We start from the raw sequence: 16,958 nt of genomic DNA, 5'->3' as shown, positions 1-16,958 counted from the left end.
TTATATAGAAATCAGGGTGTGACTATGTGGTCTGTGGTTGTAGTGTGCTTTATATAGAAATCAGGGTGTGACTATGTGGTCTGTATATTTGTAGTGTGCTTTTTATAGAAATCAGTGTGTGACTATGTGGTCTGTATGTTTGTAGTGTGCTTTATATAGAAATCAGTGTGTGACTATGTGGTCTGTATGTTTGTAGTGTGCTTTATATAGAAATCAGTGTGTGACTACGTGGTCTGTGTGTTTGTAGTGTGCTTTATATAGAAATCAGTGTATGACTATGTGGTCTGTATGTTTGTAGTGTGCTTTATATAGAAATCAGGGTGTGACTACGTGGTCTGTGTGTTTGTAGTGTGCTTTATATAGAAATCAGGGTGTGACTACGTGGTCTGTGTGTTTGTAGTGTGCTTTATATAGAAATCAGTGTGTGGTCTGTGTGTTTGTAGTGCCCCTGCTGCCAATACTGGGGCATTCACGCTGGGAGGCCTGGGCACGGCTGCCACCACCACTACCTCCTCCCTCGGCCTGGGGAGCAGCCTGTTTGCACAAAAACCTGCCAGTGGATTCTCCTTTGGCTCTCCAGCAGCAGGTACCACTTCTACAACGACACTGCACCCCACTGTCACATCTGCTACCACTTCTGGACGCACACTAATTTCCACCTACACTGCACTGCACCCCCTTGTCATACCAGGTACCACTCCTACACAGGTGTAGGTCTGCAGATGCAGTCACAGAATTCTGGCGGTCCACGGTAGGGGTGGGCATTTTCAGTATTTTAATGTTTCCGTTAACTGCTGACATTAATCAGTTAAGCAATTAAAAATCTCTTTTTAGTACTCGTGTAATAGGCTGTACAATCACGCTGCAATAGGCTGGACCACAGCCAAAACGATAAAAGTCAGTATAACCACATGAATTGGATGCACTCAGTGATCACTTTATTAGGTAGACCTGTATACCAGCTTGTTAATGCAAATATTTTAATCAGCCAGTCATGTGGCAGCAACTAAATGCATAAAAGCACGCAGACTTGGTCAAGAGGTTCAGCTGTTTCAGACCAAATTTCAGAATGGGGAAGGAATGTGATCTAAGTGACTTGGACCGTGGAATGATTGCTGGTCCCAGACAGGGTGGTTTGACTATCTCAAACTGCTGATCTCCTGGGATTTTCCCTCAGTGACTGCCTTCAGCCTTCCTCAGACTATGTGCATACTTCTTTGCAGGCAGCTTTTCTTTAATGCATTTTTATCAAATCTATCTATCTGTATGTTACTGAGCTAGCTAGTTTGCTAAGCCCGTAGTTTTGCAGTTCTAAGAGCTGCTGCCTTTCAAGCTTCACTGAGGGAAAGAAAGTTCTTTGGGCATGTGAGTGTGGTGAAGGAAGTCTTCAGGTATCTGCAAATTACCCACCAGTTTACACCACACGCAGAATGGCTACATTCCAGTCCTATGTGGCATAGAGTTTGTGTGGGCTATTTAAACCAACCAACCCACCAATACAAGCATGGATGTGAAAATCTGTTCATATATACACTGTGCCTCTAACTAGCCTGCAAGTTTGAGCTCTGTGCATTAATCTCTCTGCACGTTATGAAAATAAACTCACTTAAGTAAATATAGTCATTAGCGGTTTCTTTTTGTCTTTATTTCACCACTTTTGTTTGCGTTACCTCGGAGTAATTGAGTAAGAAGTGAACATTTTTTATAATTCTGCCAATTCTCCCCAAGCTGTGAAGCTTACTGTCACTCACCGTGACACACCCGTGAAAGGATAGACAAGCTGGACACAGGGAGCTATAGAATTGCCCCACCGTTTTATTGCTGGTTTTATGCGGAGCAGGGAAGGCAGAGGAAAAACTGACAAGGACATTCCTTCTCGATGGTACTATACTGACTCTCCCTAGGGCTGAGCTTGCGGCTGATGTAGTGGACCGGTCGCTCCTCCCCCTCAATCTCCTGGGACAACACCGCCCCCAGCCCTTTGTCCGAGGCATCGGTCTGCAGGCGAAAAGCTTTAGAGAAGTTGAGGCTAATCAAAAGAGGACCACGACTTAAGCACGCTTTAATCCTCAGAAACGGCACCTGTCCCCCTTTTGAGTGAGGTCCGTCAATAGGCTATCGAGACAAGAAAAATCTGGGATAAACGGGCGGTAGTAATAGCTAATCATGGCCCAGAATCAGCAGAAGGGGGGTGCGGGTACTAACCGCAGCCTCCGTGCTATGCTTTTGTCCCGCAATTGAAAATTCAATCCGTGCTTTCAGATAATAATGAACATCCCCGTGCACACACCACAAGTCTATCAATTGCCTCTGGTAGAACCACAAGGCATTGGTGCATAAGGATAGGATAGCAACCCGAATCCAACAACACCTGGATTGTACCCCCTTTCACACTTGGATGCATGCTGAAGCCTTAAGGATGGGTGGCGGTTTTATAAATTATTGGCTAAGGTTACAGAGCAGTTGTTGGAATGTTTCAGAAAATCTCACAAAACTGAAAAGGCGGCAGTAATCACAATGTTAAATACACACACATCTAATGCACAGAACTGAGAAATTATTAAAATAATGTGCAGTTGTAGCAACAATAACAAGTACAGTGTGGTCTCTGTGAATATTCTGAATGGCTGGAAGGTGCCTTTGAGCTGCCTATAGAAGGGCACGCCTATAGAAGGTGTGCCTTTAAGCTGCCTATAGGTGCCTATAGAAGGTGTGCCTTTGAGCCGCCTATAGAAGGTGTGCCTTTAAGCCGCCTATAGAAGGTGTGCCTTTGAGCTGCCTATAGGTGCCTATAGAAGGTGTGCCTTTAAGCCGCCTATAGAAGGTGTGCCTTTAAGCCGCCTATAGAATGTGTGCCTTTAAGCCGCCTATAGAAGGTGTGCCTTTGAACTGCCTATAGGTGCCTATAGAAGGTGTGCCTTTAAGCCACCTATGGAGGGGGTGCCTTTAAGCCGGCAAGAGAAGGTGTGCCTTTACGCCTCCTATGGAAAGTGTGCCTTTAAGCCGCCTATGGAAGGTGCGCCTTTAAGTCGCCTATAGAAGGCAACCACCGCCGCCTGGCTTCGAGTAGTTAGTTCCAGCAAAAATCTTTTTTATGCACCACAAAGGCAAATATCCAGGCCACTAAGAGATCATTGACTGATTATTGATAGAATTAAATGCACATGTTACTACAGCAACTTCAAGTCACACTCGAAAACTTTTGTTTTCTTTATTTTGTGATCGCAAAAACATTGCCATTTTGTCATTGGATGCACATCGAAAATGGACATCTGCCACCTGTAAAAAAATAAATACATAAAAAAATGTTTTTAAAAGAAACAATACAAGTAATGTGCCATGAGTATGCCTACAACTAGGGTCACCTAGTTAAATAGGCTTCATAATGCATTTGGTCAAACACTGCCTAGGGAGGAGGAAAAAACCTGTAGCCTACTTTTGGTTGTAGCCTAACCTGTACACTCAGTTTTGCAAACCAAAATGTATAAAAAAAAGACCCTTTCATCGACAAAAATGCTTTAAGCCCATTTGGATTGTGTGATTACAGTTCTAAAACAGGAAGAGCCGAATCAAGGAAAACATTTCTAACAATTCACCATAGAAAGACAACACAAATGCTTTGATAGATTGTGTGTCCTTCTGCTGAATTCAGTCAGCAACGATAATTTATTGCTATTACTTCAACTGGTTACAGTTGGTACATACAAACCAATTAATAAGCAAAACAGTCTAAATGCCTGTATCCGGTTGCTTGACAGCTGAAATATCTTGCCAGACAATGTGGCAAGTGAAGCTGACCATTTCACCGCTAGAGAAGGTTAACCTGCATTTTCTGTAGTCCTGGGTATTTGTTTTAAGACTCGTATCCATTTTACTTTTCATTATAGGAACTGCTGCACCTGCCACAGGCCTTACTCTAGGTAAGTTGTGTGTGTCTCTGTCTGTATGTGACCCTTCAACTGAAGTGACCAGTTGGTTCTGTGAGTAGATCAGATTGAGTGATCGATGTGTTAGGCCAGATTTTAAAGCTTCAGAACTGATTCATGCATTACAATTTGAAATGTATGTGGAAAAAGAGGCAAAGACACCTAGTATCTTAATGCTATATGGTGTTATACATTTCATTTGAATTGAAACCATGAATATGAGGTTGAAGTAGAGATGGTCATCTTTAATTTGCACCCAGGTGAATGTAAGAATTAGTCTATTTTGTGCATAGTTCCCCATCTTATGAGGCCAAAGGTAACCAGGCAGGCTGCTTCTTGGCCAGCTGTATGTTGTTGCATCATTAGTTCATGCTCAAGAAAGCTAAAAGGTCCAGGCATTTGCCACCTTAAGAGGCACAAAATACACAGGTGAGCTGTGTAGTAGCCATTGACCTGGTAGACCGCAGAATAATACTGTAGTGAATGACTGAAGAATACATTCACTTGCTAAGGAAAACCCTTTTTCAGTAGTCAAACAAATCAGCAGCACTCCAGGATGTAGGCATAGATGTAGGCAAGATTAAAATAAAGAAAGGACTACACCAGCGTCACCTCAGATGGTGCAAACCACTTGTATGTCTAAAGCGCAGAACAGCCAGGTTAGTTTGCAAATTTAAAAAATATTTTTAAAAACTTCTGGAACAAACTCTTAGGGACTGATGTATTAACCTGGACCAAAGTCATGGAAAGGGAAAAGTTGACAAAGAAAGCAATTGCTTTTGATACAGAGTACCCTCATCTGTGAAGGACGTAGTGTTATGGCTTAGGCATACATGGCTGCCACTGGAACTTGTTTTTATTGATGATGTGACTGTTGATGGCAGCAGCGGGATGAATTCAGTATACAGAAACATCTTATCTGCTCAAATGACTCCAAATCCATTGGCCAATCTGAATCCAGATAAACATGCTTTTCACCTGCTGAAGACGAGGCTGAAACCAAGTATAGCCTAAAAGGAAATAAAAATGGCTGTAATACAAGCCTTGCAGAGCATCAACTGGGGAGATGCCCAGTGTCTGGTAATGTCTCTGGGTCACAGACCTTAGGCAGTCATCAAATGCTCACATACAATGGGAGGACTATGTATTTAAAGGGCTGTTGTTCCTACACGGATCACTGGACATGGCCATTTACATCCACATCTAGTAATGGGGCTCACAGACCCTAAAATAGCAGTGATTGCTCAGGAAGCTTCATTCAACTCCAAATGGTGGTCAATCAATCCGTTGTGCTTGGTGATTGGCAACTCATTGTAGCTGCACCTATTATATAAATAGTTATAAGCATTTAGCTAGTTAACTGTAAAGTAAATTTTGAGGTTTACGTGCTGTTTACCTCAGGGGCTCCAGCTGCAACCACCACCACCAACAACACCTTCCTGGGTTTTGGAAAACCGGCAGCATCAGCCGCACCCTTCTCCCTCACCGCGTCCGCTCCTCCCACGGGCCTGACCCTTGGCACCGCCCTCACCTCCACTGCCCCGGTCCCCCAGGCCAGCTCTACCGGCTTCGCTCTCACCCTGGGAGCAACACCCGCCACCTCTGGCACCATCCCCTCTGGGCTCACATTGGGCACTACCTCTGGACTGGGCTCCAACCTTTTTAACACAGCTAATGCCGGTAAAGATACTCATTACACATCTGTCTGTGTCTGTCTGTCTGTGTCTGTGCATGTGGGTTTATGTGCATGTTTCTGATCTCTCTCTTGCTCTCTGTTGCAGCTTTGGGACAGCCGGCTCTCGGGGGGCTGGGTTTGGGGGCTCTCATCTCCACTTCAACCTCTAGTGCCCCTCCAGCTTCCACCAGTGTAGGTCTTGGTGGTATTGATTTAAGCTCCTCCGAGAAGAATAATAAATCCTCTGGGGCCAGGCCAGAGTAAGTACTGCACATGCCCAATACTGTCCCGCACTTATCACACACTCACAAAGTGAATGAGTCATGTTACACTGCCAGGGCTGCACACACCCACAGAATTGGTACCCCACACACTCCCAACACCCAGAGAATAAGAACCCCACACACCAACAGAAATACATCCCCAGAGTGCCCTTTCTGACACACTATTTTTTCTTCTTTCTCTCTTTCCTTTCTGTTTCTTCCCTTAGGGATAGCAAGGCTCTGAAGGATGACAATCTCCCACCCCTCATCTGCCAAGATGTTGAAAATTTCCAGTAAGATTACTTATTCTTTTAATTTATTTCACAGGCAGTATGTGTCATTTTTAACATAATTTTCACTGTGATATATGTGACCAGAGCTCATTTCCATCTGCATTTCTTGGTGTCCAGTGAGAGACTCCAATAGAGGCCTGCTCTGACTCTTCTGTGCTTTACAGGAAGTTTGTGAAGGAGCAGAAACAGGTTGAAGAGGAGATCAGCAGGATGTCCTCCAAGGCCATGCTGAAGGTTGAGGATGATATTAAGAGTCTGAAGCAGCTTCTGTCTCTCAGTGCCAGCAGCCTGCAGAGGAACAGTCTTGCCATCAACAAACTGAAGATGGAGACTGCTCAGGTAGGTACTGAACACATCCTATCCCAAACAAACTGACTAGTGCCTTTAGAAATTCCCTTCCTGTTTATAACCAGAAACAGAAACTCATGGTGTTCTGTACCATATTCAACAGTGCATGGTGCTCCCTACACTTGAACTTTTCCCACAAAAAAAATAACCTCATTGTCTTTGGATATAATTAAAATCTCAATAAATCTCTCCCCCTTTCTTTCAATTGTTACGACCTGACATGACTTGCTTACTTTTGAGGCTCATACCAAACTTTAAACCAAACTTGACTTAAAAAGAAACATTTATTTTCTTACAAAAATACAAAAGAACATTGACATACAATAAATGAGTCCAGGGATCCAGCAGGTAAGCTCCTGGGCTAACCACATAATGGGCCATCGAACCCAGGGCTTGCCTTAAATCAACCATAAGCAAAATAACACTAAACAAAGACACAGATCCCCTTCCCCAGTAAGGAACCATAACCCTTGACAGAAACTACCAATAATTGCTACACAAGTGGGGTTGCCATCTTCTCCCAGGCACATGGAACCTTAAATCGGTAAACCAATCAGGGATAACCACCAGCATCTGTGAATGGGAGAGGGAAAGAGAACAAGCAAAGTAACATCAATATCATTGGCAAGAGAATCACACCACACACTTTTGCACACTAAGTAAATACCGTTGGACCCCCGCGGCCTGTCAGTGCAACTGCTCAGTGGTGGCGAGGGAATTCAATTCTACAGAATGCTAAGAATGCTAGTCTAATATACCACCATTTAATTGGTATTAAATTTAAACCTAATCGTTTAGGTACATGACTGGAACCCACAAGGTTGGCGGTTCAATCCCTGGTGTAGGTTTACATAAGGATATTGCCATTTTTCCCATCAATCTACACTAACAATAACCCATTATAACAAAGTGAAAACATTTTTATAATTTTTTATATAATTTATTTCAAATCAAATACAAATCATTCACATAAATATTCATTACATTATTGGCAACGTACAGCTGATTAGACTAAGCAGGAGAGAATCACCCCTGGAGCAATGCAGGGTTAAGGGCCTTGCTCAAGGGCCCAACGGCTGTGGCTACACCGGGGATCGAACCACCGACCTTGCGGGTCCCTGTCAAGTACCTTAACCACTACGCTACTGGCCACATTCAGGCCCTTTGCTGTGGCGCTCCAAATTGTGGTCAGATGCATCCTGTTCGCTTTAATCATTCTTGGTGTGTCTACTTCATTGGACTCCACCTGTGGCAAATTGAGTTGATTGCAGTTTGTAATGGCTGCCTTTGTACAATGTGTCTAGTGACATGCTAAATTATCAATCTAGCATTGTTCTCTCGTAGACGGATGTGGTACGGGTTATCACAAAATTGATTGATAATTCAGCGTCGTTTTGAAATTATGCTAGCTAGGCTAACGTTATTCCCAAGTGTTATCTTCGGTGAAATGCAGTATTTAATCCACATTTATGGCTAGCTCTAGTGATCCATTGAATATTGTTTGCTAGCCAAGGTAGACTTCATGGTTTTCCGATTGCTAAGTTTTTCTCCTGGAGATCTTTGATTTTTGTTCATGTGTGAAGTTGAATTGGCCTTACTCCCTTTCCATAAAAACTTGGTGTGAGACACCTATGAACCGTCTCCATAGTGAAGGAGACGGTGCTCCGCCTGTGACAGTCGCTTTTGCTTGAGAGACTGGTGGGAAAGCTTTTATTTATTTATTTTTATTTTTATTTTTTCTCTTCCTTGTCTCCTGGTGCTTACACTAGCTACATTAGCGAGCTACCATTTTGCTTTCCGACATTTAACGTTTTTAGCCTAGTGAAATTGGTTAGCCATTCATTTTCTGTGGCTTTCTGCATCGCCCAAAGCATATCTTAATGCTTTGTGGTATAAACAGAATTAGATGCACTTTTGAATGCCAAGATTGTTTTGTCAGCTATCTAGCCTTGTGAGAACTGTAAGCACACAGTCCCTGGTTTTTCATGTTGAAATACTTGCATCTCCAGTTGCGGAAGAACGTCCTTCCACTCCTTCCGGTCTTGGTCGCCATCTTGTGAAATGGCCGTATTGAATGGGTTTGAATGGAACCACGTGACCACACTTCCTCTCCAGTTAAATTACAGTTCAATGTGAATTGCACCAGTTTTGCAATTGAAGTTCTGTAAAACTGGAAGAGACGATACATTGCATCTGTTTACTTCCGTGGAATAGGCCCATTATAGCATTTGATGTTGCTAAGGCAAACTTGCAATTACTAAGCCAGCTAGTTGTTCGATTTCATCTGTTGCCAACCTTTGCTATGAAACAAAGACTGCATGGTGGCTAGCTGACTAGCTACCCAGCAATACAAAGCAACCAATTCTTACTCGACTTACTAGCAAGTATTCCCATATTCACTTTTTGGTTTGTGATTGCAGCAATCCGCATCCAGTGTTGTAATTATCAGTTTTGACCACCTCAACAGAGACAAGGCCTTGTGATCTTTGGCACCCCCACTTGCACTGAAAGGGGTGGCTGAAAGTTCTGTACTGGAACCAACCGCAGTGGCGCCAGAGACTAAGACCAGAAACAAAGCTTGGTCTTGGTCGTATCAGAATTGTTGTACGACCATTTAGGACCATAACTGGGCCAACGTCTATGTTTAATCCTCTTTATTTTCTATGCAAAAACGGTTCAAGCTTGCATTGTGGAAATTGTGAAAGCCCATTTGTATTTTGCTCTCTACACAGGAACTGAAAAATGCAGATATTGCCATACGGACACAGAAAACCCCCCAGGACTCCAGCATGAAAACACTGCACCCTCAGAGTGAGTGACAACTCTCTGGCCTTTGTTCACTTCCACTCTGTTCTCCCACCTGCCTGTGCTGTAGTTATTTCAGAGCCCTGTCTGTATCTGTACTGTCGTTATCTCAGACCCCTATCTGTGTCGGTGCTGTCGGTCTGCTCGATTATGGCAAAAATTTAGATCAATATTGAGATCCAGATGATTTTAGTGAACTTTTTAAACCGTGGATTGAAATATAATTAAACATACAAACAAATACATAAAAGTTCAAATAAAAAACATAAATATAAATAAATAAATGAGATGTATGAATAAAAAAGAATCATATTTAATAATAAATCCCTCAGGTCATTGGTGCTATTTTGCCGTGTGTGGTGCGGGAAACGGGCAGTTTGGAGACATTTTGTCTTCATTTTGAAACCTGCGTCGATGTAATAAACTGAGTGACGCTAATGTCAAACCTCAATTACACTAGATGTGGCAGAAATGAAACAACGAAAGTCGCAGGCATTCTGTCACCCCTGAACCGTTTTTCTACATACAGTGTTTTCTAGCTATTTTTTGTACTAAGTATTCATAAAACTTTAGTTAATATCACACTTACCTTTTTAAAGTTTGCTTGCAATTTCAAGTTTAAAAGTAGGCTACTTTACTCCCATTTGCTGTAGGTTCATTTTTTTTCCCCCAAGGTTGTGTTGCATTAAATTAGCCTTATTGACACATTTCACATTTCGCTCTAGGTTTCCAGGCCATCTGACAACCTCTATTCACTCCTGATAAAGGATAAAAATATAACATAGCTATATAAATGGCAATTTCTTTATTGGCTAATAGACTACATATTTTGTTAAAAACTTACTTTGTTTTAAAGTTTTCTTCAAAACAAAATATTTACTTAAATGGGCTGCATCATGCGATATCTGCTACAATAGGCAGCAACTTCATCCCAAGCTGTTTCTGTTTTAAGGTTTGTAACGCCCAGTGCTTTTCCAACTCAACACCACCTCAACAATTAACTTTATATGCATCATCTTTCTAAAAGGTGTTTACTTGTGGTTGCTTTGTGTTGTGACTGGTTTTCATGAAGCCACCTTCCCCTTATTTGGGCTATGCATTTAAATAGACACCAAAACATTTTCCTACTAAAAGGCCAGCTCTCTGGTATTCAGATAAACTACACATGCCGCGGTTTGTTTGGGCTTTGTGGGAGGAGCGAAGTGCAACACTACAAAGGAAAAGGGTGCACTGGATTTACAACACAAGACAAAACGAGAACATCACTAAACTAAATGTGGCACAAAAATAATCCATTTTTTTGTTTTCATAATTGTGGAAAGCCAAAATTAATTTCAAATTCTTTTTTTTAAATTAATTGCCCAGCCCTCTATCTATCTCTGTGCTGTAGTTATTTCAGAGCCCTGATTGGTCAGTTTGAGGTGCAGCTGCAACAGTATCGCCAGCAAATCGAGGAGCTGGAGAATCACCTGACAACTCAGGGCAGTGGCCACAACATCACACCCCAAGGTACAGTGCATGCGCACACACTCACCACACAAATGCGCAAGTGCCCACACACACACACACACACACACACACCTCATATTGTATATCTAAGTTGCGTTGTTGTATATGGGTTGTGAACAAATAATGGACATGCTGTCACTTTGGGTGTTGGGCAAACATGACTGACAATTACTGCCTATATATACTGCCGCTTCTACAAGTTAGTCTGTAAACTAAGGCTTAAATCAATTGACGTGTTTGAAGAGATTAATAGAAACAAAAGAAAATAAATATTCAAAATGAAGTCAGATTTGTGATTTGTTAATATGTCCTTAATTCATTCATTTATTTAAAATGGCTAAGTTCAGGCATTTAAAAGTGGTGGTTGGTTTGTTCGGCAAAATGTTATTCACAAGAAGTTTGTAGTTAATCAATCCATGATGACTGCTAGCTCCACCCCATAGTTCTTTGTACCTTGAAAAGTACTACCCCATGAGCATGGACTAAAATGGGGGGTGTGAGTCTTATTGTCCTTCACTGATATTTTTTGTGGGTGTACACACTTGCGCACGCGCACACGCACACGCCCACGCCCGCCTGCCCCAGTACCCACTGACCCGCATTCCCCAACACCCACCTGGTCTGCCATAACCCAGCCCCTCTGCCCCTCACAGGTCATGTGATAGAATACAAAGTAGGAGGGACTTCATCTGAGCTGGGAATTGTGGGAAGTAGAGTTGAAGAAGTTGAAAACATGGGGGTTATAGTTGATCAAATCTTTTCAAGTTCTAGTCAATGTGTGGTAGCAGTATAAAAAAAGAAAAGAAAGGCCATCAGGATACTAGGATACATAGCCAAGAGTATTGAGTATAAATCTAAGGAAGTTAGACTCCCCTTATACAATACTCTTGTTAGACCACACTTCGGGTACTGTGTGCAGTTCTGGGGACCACACTATAAGAAAGATATTGAGGTGCTGGAAAAGGTTCAGAGAAGGGCAACCAGATTGATTCCATGTATAAAAGATAAAAGTTATGAGTATAGGCTTAAGATGCTTAATCTCTTTAAGCTTAGTAAAAGGAGACTTGGGGGATTTGATTGAGGCTTTTAAATTAATTCAAGGATTAACAAAGTGACAGTGAGTTTGGTTAGCAGAACGAGAGCATAAATATAAATTGGGAAATGATAGACATAAATGGAAATTGGCAAATGATGACTTCTGCACTGATATTAGGAAGTATTTTTTCCGTACAGAGTGGTCGCTGTAGAATAGCTTGCCAGGACATGTAGTGAAAGAAGAAACACTGGAGGTTTTCAAGACCAGGCTTGATACTCTGTTAGATACTATTTAGCTTTTAGGCAAGCTAAGCAGTAGGTGCACTTTATTGGTAGGAAAAGGCGAGCATTGCTGGGCTTTGTTCTCGCCATTGCTGGGTGTTGTTCTCGCCATTATGTTATGGAATGTACCCTAGTTCTATGCAATTAACCCTAACCCCAGTTTGGACCCCCCTCCCTCTCACTGACTGTTATGTGTTTGTACAGATTTGTCCCTGGCCATGCAAAAACTCTACCAGACATTTGTGGCTCTGGCTGCACAGCTCCAGTCGGTGCATGAAAATGTGAAGGTGAGTCCTACTAAAAAGTGGGCATAAGCAGGGATGAGACCACAGAGCAGTGATTTACACTTCGTAGAGGTTGAGATTGCTCTCTGGTTTAGACTGCCCTCAGTGGTAAGTTTAAATGGTGATTTTCTAGTTGTTTAGTCTTCCCTCAGAAACATTATTCAGAACGAATATATGTATGACTGTATTCAATCAGGCCTTAACTTTGACTGAAAGATAAATTCAAGTGTTACATTGTTTCTTCTGGAACACTCTACAATATGGTTTCATGAATTGGCATTAACTTATGTACAGTAGTTGTTAAAATAACTACTGAGGCGTCACTCTGTACAGCTTTGTGTATGTATTTGTACAGCATTAATTTATGTTAACAAGTATAGTTAATTCCAGTTCATATTGCAATGGAAAAAAGTCAATGTATTTGTAAATGGTTAACTAATTATAATCTATCCTATGTATAAATATTCAGATAACCAATACATTTGTTTTTACATTACGTTTTATTTAGCAGAAGCTACAATATACATGCATATCAAGGTTATTGGAACGTACATAGCAGCTTGGATAAGCTACAATTCACAAAAAGCCATTGTACAGCCATTAGCATCATTTCTAGTACACATGGCAAATAGTGTAAAAATAAAATTGGACTAACTGCTGTTCAAAAAATGCAAATATAATATGAATACAAATTGAACCGCAAGTAAATTAGACTACAAAGTACAACAAGGGGCTAAAAATTCACACAGGTGAACAAACAATGGCAGAGGAGTCAAGGTGCAGTGTAAAGAGATGAGTTTTCTGACTGGTGGAAAATGGGCAGTGACGGAGCAGTTCTTATTGAATGGAATGCGTGGGTCGTTCCACTGGGGTAGGGTTGAGAAGCTCCGCATTCGGGACAAGCGAGAGCCTTTCATGCAGCTGGCAGGATGTGCTAGTCACCCTGTGGAAGTAGAGCAAAATGATGTCCTCTAAACAGGCAGGGGCTGTCTTGTTGGCTGCTGCATAGCCAGTCAGGACCTAGAATCTGTTACTGGCTGCAACTAGCAGCCAGTGGAATTACTTCAGGAGGGGCATCACAGGCAAGAACTTAGGGAGATTGAAGACAAGTTGGGCTGCCACATTCTGGATGAGCTGTAGCGGCCAGATGGTGCAGTCTGGCAGACTTGCATGGAGGGAGTTGCAGTAGTCAAGTCAGGAGATTGCCATAGCCTGGACAAGGAGCTGCATGGAGTATATGGTCAGGTATGGTCGAATCCTCCTGATGTTGTACAGAAGGAATCTGCAAGACTGCGATGTTCTGCAAATTCTTTGAAGTCCCAACTGGTTGTCCAGGACCACCCCTAGGTTCTTAGCAGAGCAAGCAGCAGCCACTGTAGTACCATCAACTGTGACTGTGAGTTCTTGGAGTAGGGAGGTTATGTGTGGGATGAAGAGCAGTTCACACTTGTCGAGGTTCAGCTTTAGGTGATGCCTGGCTATCCACTAGGAAATGTCGTCCAGGCAGGCAAATATTCTCTCATTAACTTGTGTGGGGGGAGAGAAAGGCAGGTACAGTTGAGTGTCATCTGCATAACAGTCATATGAGAAGTCGTGAAGCAATTACTGAACCAAGAGATTTAGTGTTAAGGCCCTGGTACAGAGCCCTGTGGGACTCCTGTGTGAAGGGGATGAGGTGCGGAGACAGACCTCCTCCAAACCACAAGAAGGAAGTCCCAGAAATGTCCATCTCAGCCAGGGTGGAAATGAGGAGTTGGTGATTGACTGTATCAAATGCTGCAGATAGGTTGAGGAGGATTAGGACAGGGACAAGTGTGTCTGTCACAAGCAGAAGACCTGTCTCTGCGAGTGCCCAGATTGGAAGCCACTGGTGAGAGTACTTTGTAGTTAAGTACATTAACTAATGAAAAGTAATTAATGCATTTGTCAGTCAGTCCACATTGGCAGCTACATTAGTTAATGGCAATTAATGTACCTAATTCTAAATTGTGACCATTTAACCATTTGTGCAAGCCCCCTAGTAGTCATGGTGCCAGTGTCCTGAGACTTTTCAAATTGGATTCAGTGCTCCTGCCACCACACAGAATGGAAGCAACAGACTCTGAGTTTTAGCTTTATTAGTAAGTTATACGCAACAACTAAATAAAATACAGAGTTCGGCCAGTTAACAAGCCAGGTAACAAGCCCAGTCTTATCTGCAACTAATGTGACACATTAGACAATAGTGTTAATTAGGGAGTATGAACTCTAGGATAAGTAGGAACATTTCACCACCAAAAATGTGTTTTCCGTCATAGCAACAAGATAAAGGCAAAAATAACCCAAAGGTATTCCAATGCAGTGGTGAAAAGCTAAAAAAAATGATTGTGCAATTATACCACGTAATTCAACTATCAATATCTTTGACTAAATATGTAATAAATACACATTCCTTCCGACACAGAAATGTCCCTTTCAATGGTCATTTATTGTCTTGAACAATCAGTTTTAGAAGCACATGCAAATGGAAAGCTGGCATTAGTATTTACCTCGCCCACCCATAGCCAAGGTTTCCGTTAGCCGGTATTTACGAGGCCATTGGCCAACTAGAATTTCAATTGGCCGGTAAATACAAATGTTGACGGCCACCTTGGCTAGTAAAACTGAATAGAATAAGAACAGCAATGAGAAGTCAAGCCAAGAGGAAAAGGTGACCCCTGCATGTCCCCTGCAAATCCATGCCCACTTTGGGTTAAAATCACACCCACACTGTGTTATCGTAATACAAATAATTTTGCTGTCTCAGCAAATGGGTTCAAATGAAAATAGCCGCCTCTTTGAGCACACCTAACATTTAGGTATGTGTACCACAGTTGTGTACTTTTACATTATTTTTCAATGTGATATCAAAAGTTTCATCTTAAAGTAAAATATATGCAAAAAATGGGTAGTAAAATATGATTATTTTATGATTTACAGTTATGCACAATATACTGTAACCATTTTTGATAAATTTGGATACATTAAGGGACACCAGGTTGCTTCACAGATCTTTAATAGTTCTGTATATTACAGATTTTCCACACTTGTGGTCAAGGAGTTTATGATCCAGGAAACTGGTTTTATATTTGTGAATCGGTATTTCATTCCATTGTATTTCCTGCTCACTCCCCGAGTTATAAAGCCTTAAATATAACTCTAGATGAGGATTGGCCAGATTATGCCATCTGTACAATGGGGTTAATAATAATAATAATCATAATAATAATCATAATAATAATAATTGAACAGTTTTAAACTGTCCACTGAGTAAATTTAGACGTATTGTGTCTGATGAGAGGAATGTGTGTTGGGAATTGTGGCCTTTAATAAGTGGATTGCCACCCTGTGTTTGTGAATGGTTGTCTTTGGTGGTAATTTGACAGTTTGTATTTAATGTTCCATTCTCTCGACACACCCCACAGATCCTTAAACACCAGTACTTGGGCTACAGGAAGGCTTTCCTGGAGGACTCCACGGATGTTTTCCAGTCCAAAAGAGCCGCCAGTCAGAAGTGGCAGAGCGCCCCGCGCGTCACCACTGGCCCCACCCCCTTCAGCAGTGTTCCGAACGCAGCGGCTGTTGCCATGGCTGCCACGCTAACACAGCAGCAACAGCCCGCTCCAGGTCTGACTTCATTCAAGTTATAGAATGCCCGTAGTGTGTGGTGGGGAGAGGGGGAGGTGGAAATAAAAGGACAGTTCAGTCTGTGCCAACCTCACCTGACACTATGCCCCTTCCTTTCTGCTCCTCTGTCTGTGTGTGCTGGAGGGGTTTCTGCCCCTCCAGGGGTTCAGGACCCCCCCCTCGCTCACCTGTTGCGGTCTGTCCGTGGAATCTCCTGCTCTAAAATGTCCTGCCGGAATGTGGCGGCACGGACTCCTGGCCCCTATCCTTGTACCTCTCCCTATCCCTCCTTCCCTACCTTGGTCCCACCCTTTTTGTGTCTTCTCTCACTGTGAGAAAAACACCTACACGCATCTCATTCCCTGTCTTATGTGGAAGAGAGAAGATTGCATCTGGGGATTCTATTTGAGAACCTAGTTGCATATGAAGTGAAGGAACATCTGTCAGATTACATTTCTAGACTTTTAGACATTTATTTTGGTTTTTTGTGTCTCTAATGCTGACACCACCCATTTCTCACTCGATCTCGCAAGGTTTCCACTCGGAACCAGACTCCCCTGACCTCCGACCTCTTGCTGCTCCAGTATTTTTCCTTTAGATTGTATTAGAAATTTGCTTCTCCTGCCTCATTTCCAAGATCTTTGGGTCTGACTTTGATGCAAACTGTGAAAGGAGAATGATGTTTCAGGAAAATTTGAATGTTTTTAAGAAAGAATTTGCTGCACTTAGTTCGGTCCACATGGTATTCAAGTTATTGTGGTCTCACCTAATGGAGCTTGTTGTTTTTTCTTTGTTGCAACTTAAAAAAATTCTCTGGTGCTTAGAAACTGGACTGGTCTTCCAATTTGGTATCGTAAGGTCATTACCAACAAGTATTTACCAGTATTTAGAAA

At 42.2% G+C, this 16,958-nt stretch overlaps 1 protein-coding gene across 1 annotated transcript; it reads left to right on the top strand.

The window, feature by feature from the left end:
* Window positions 1-277: 277 nt before the first annotated feature.
* On the top strand, window positions 278-16,065 carry LOC134016049 (nucleoporin p58/p45-like; the record flags this gene model as incomplete). The annotated part of the gene is given in 12 exon segments (XM_062455471.1): window positions 278-282; window positions 444-586; window positions 3,888-3,920; window positions 5,328-5,606; window positions 5,708-5,861; window positions 6,092-6,157; window positions 6,322-6,496; window positions 9,238-9,274; window positions 9,277-9,316; window positions 10,701-10,819; window positions 12,341-12,423; window positions 15,864-16,065. Coding segments are annotated over 12 exon segments (1,336 nt in total), but the record flags the coding sequence as incomplete, so codon positions are not given.
* Window positions 16,066-16,958: the final 893 nt, after the last annotated feature.

Source organism: Osmerus eperlanus, unplaced genomic scaffold, assembly GCF_963692335.1.
Source record: "Osmerus eperlanus unplaced genomic scaffold, fOsmEpe2.1 SCAFFOLD_314, whole genome shotgun sequence".
NCBI lineage: Eukaryota > Metazoa > Chordata > Actinopteri > Osmeriformes > Osmeridae > Osmerus > Osmerus eperlanus.
This window is presented reverse-complemented; position numbering and strand designations above follow the sequence as displayed.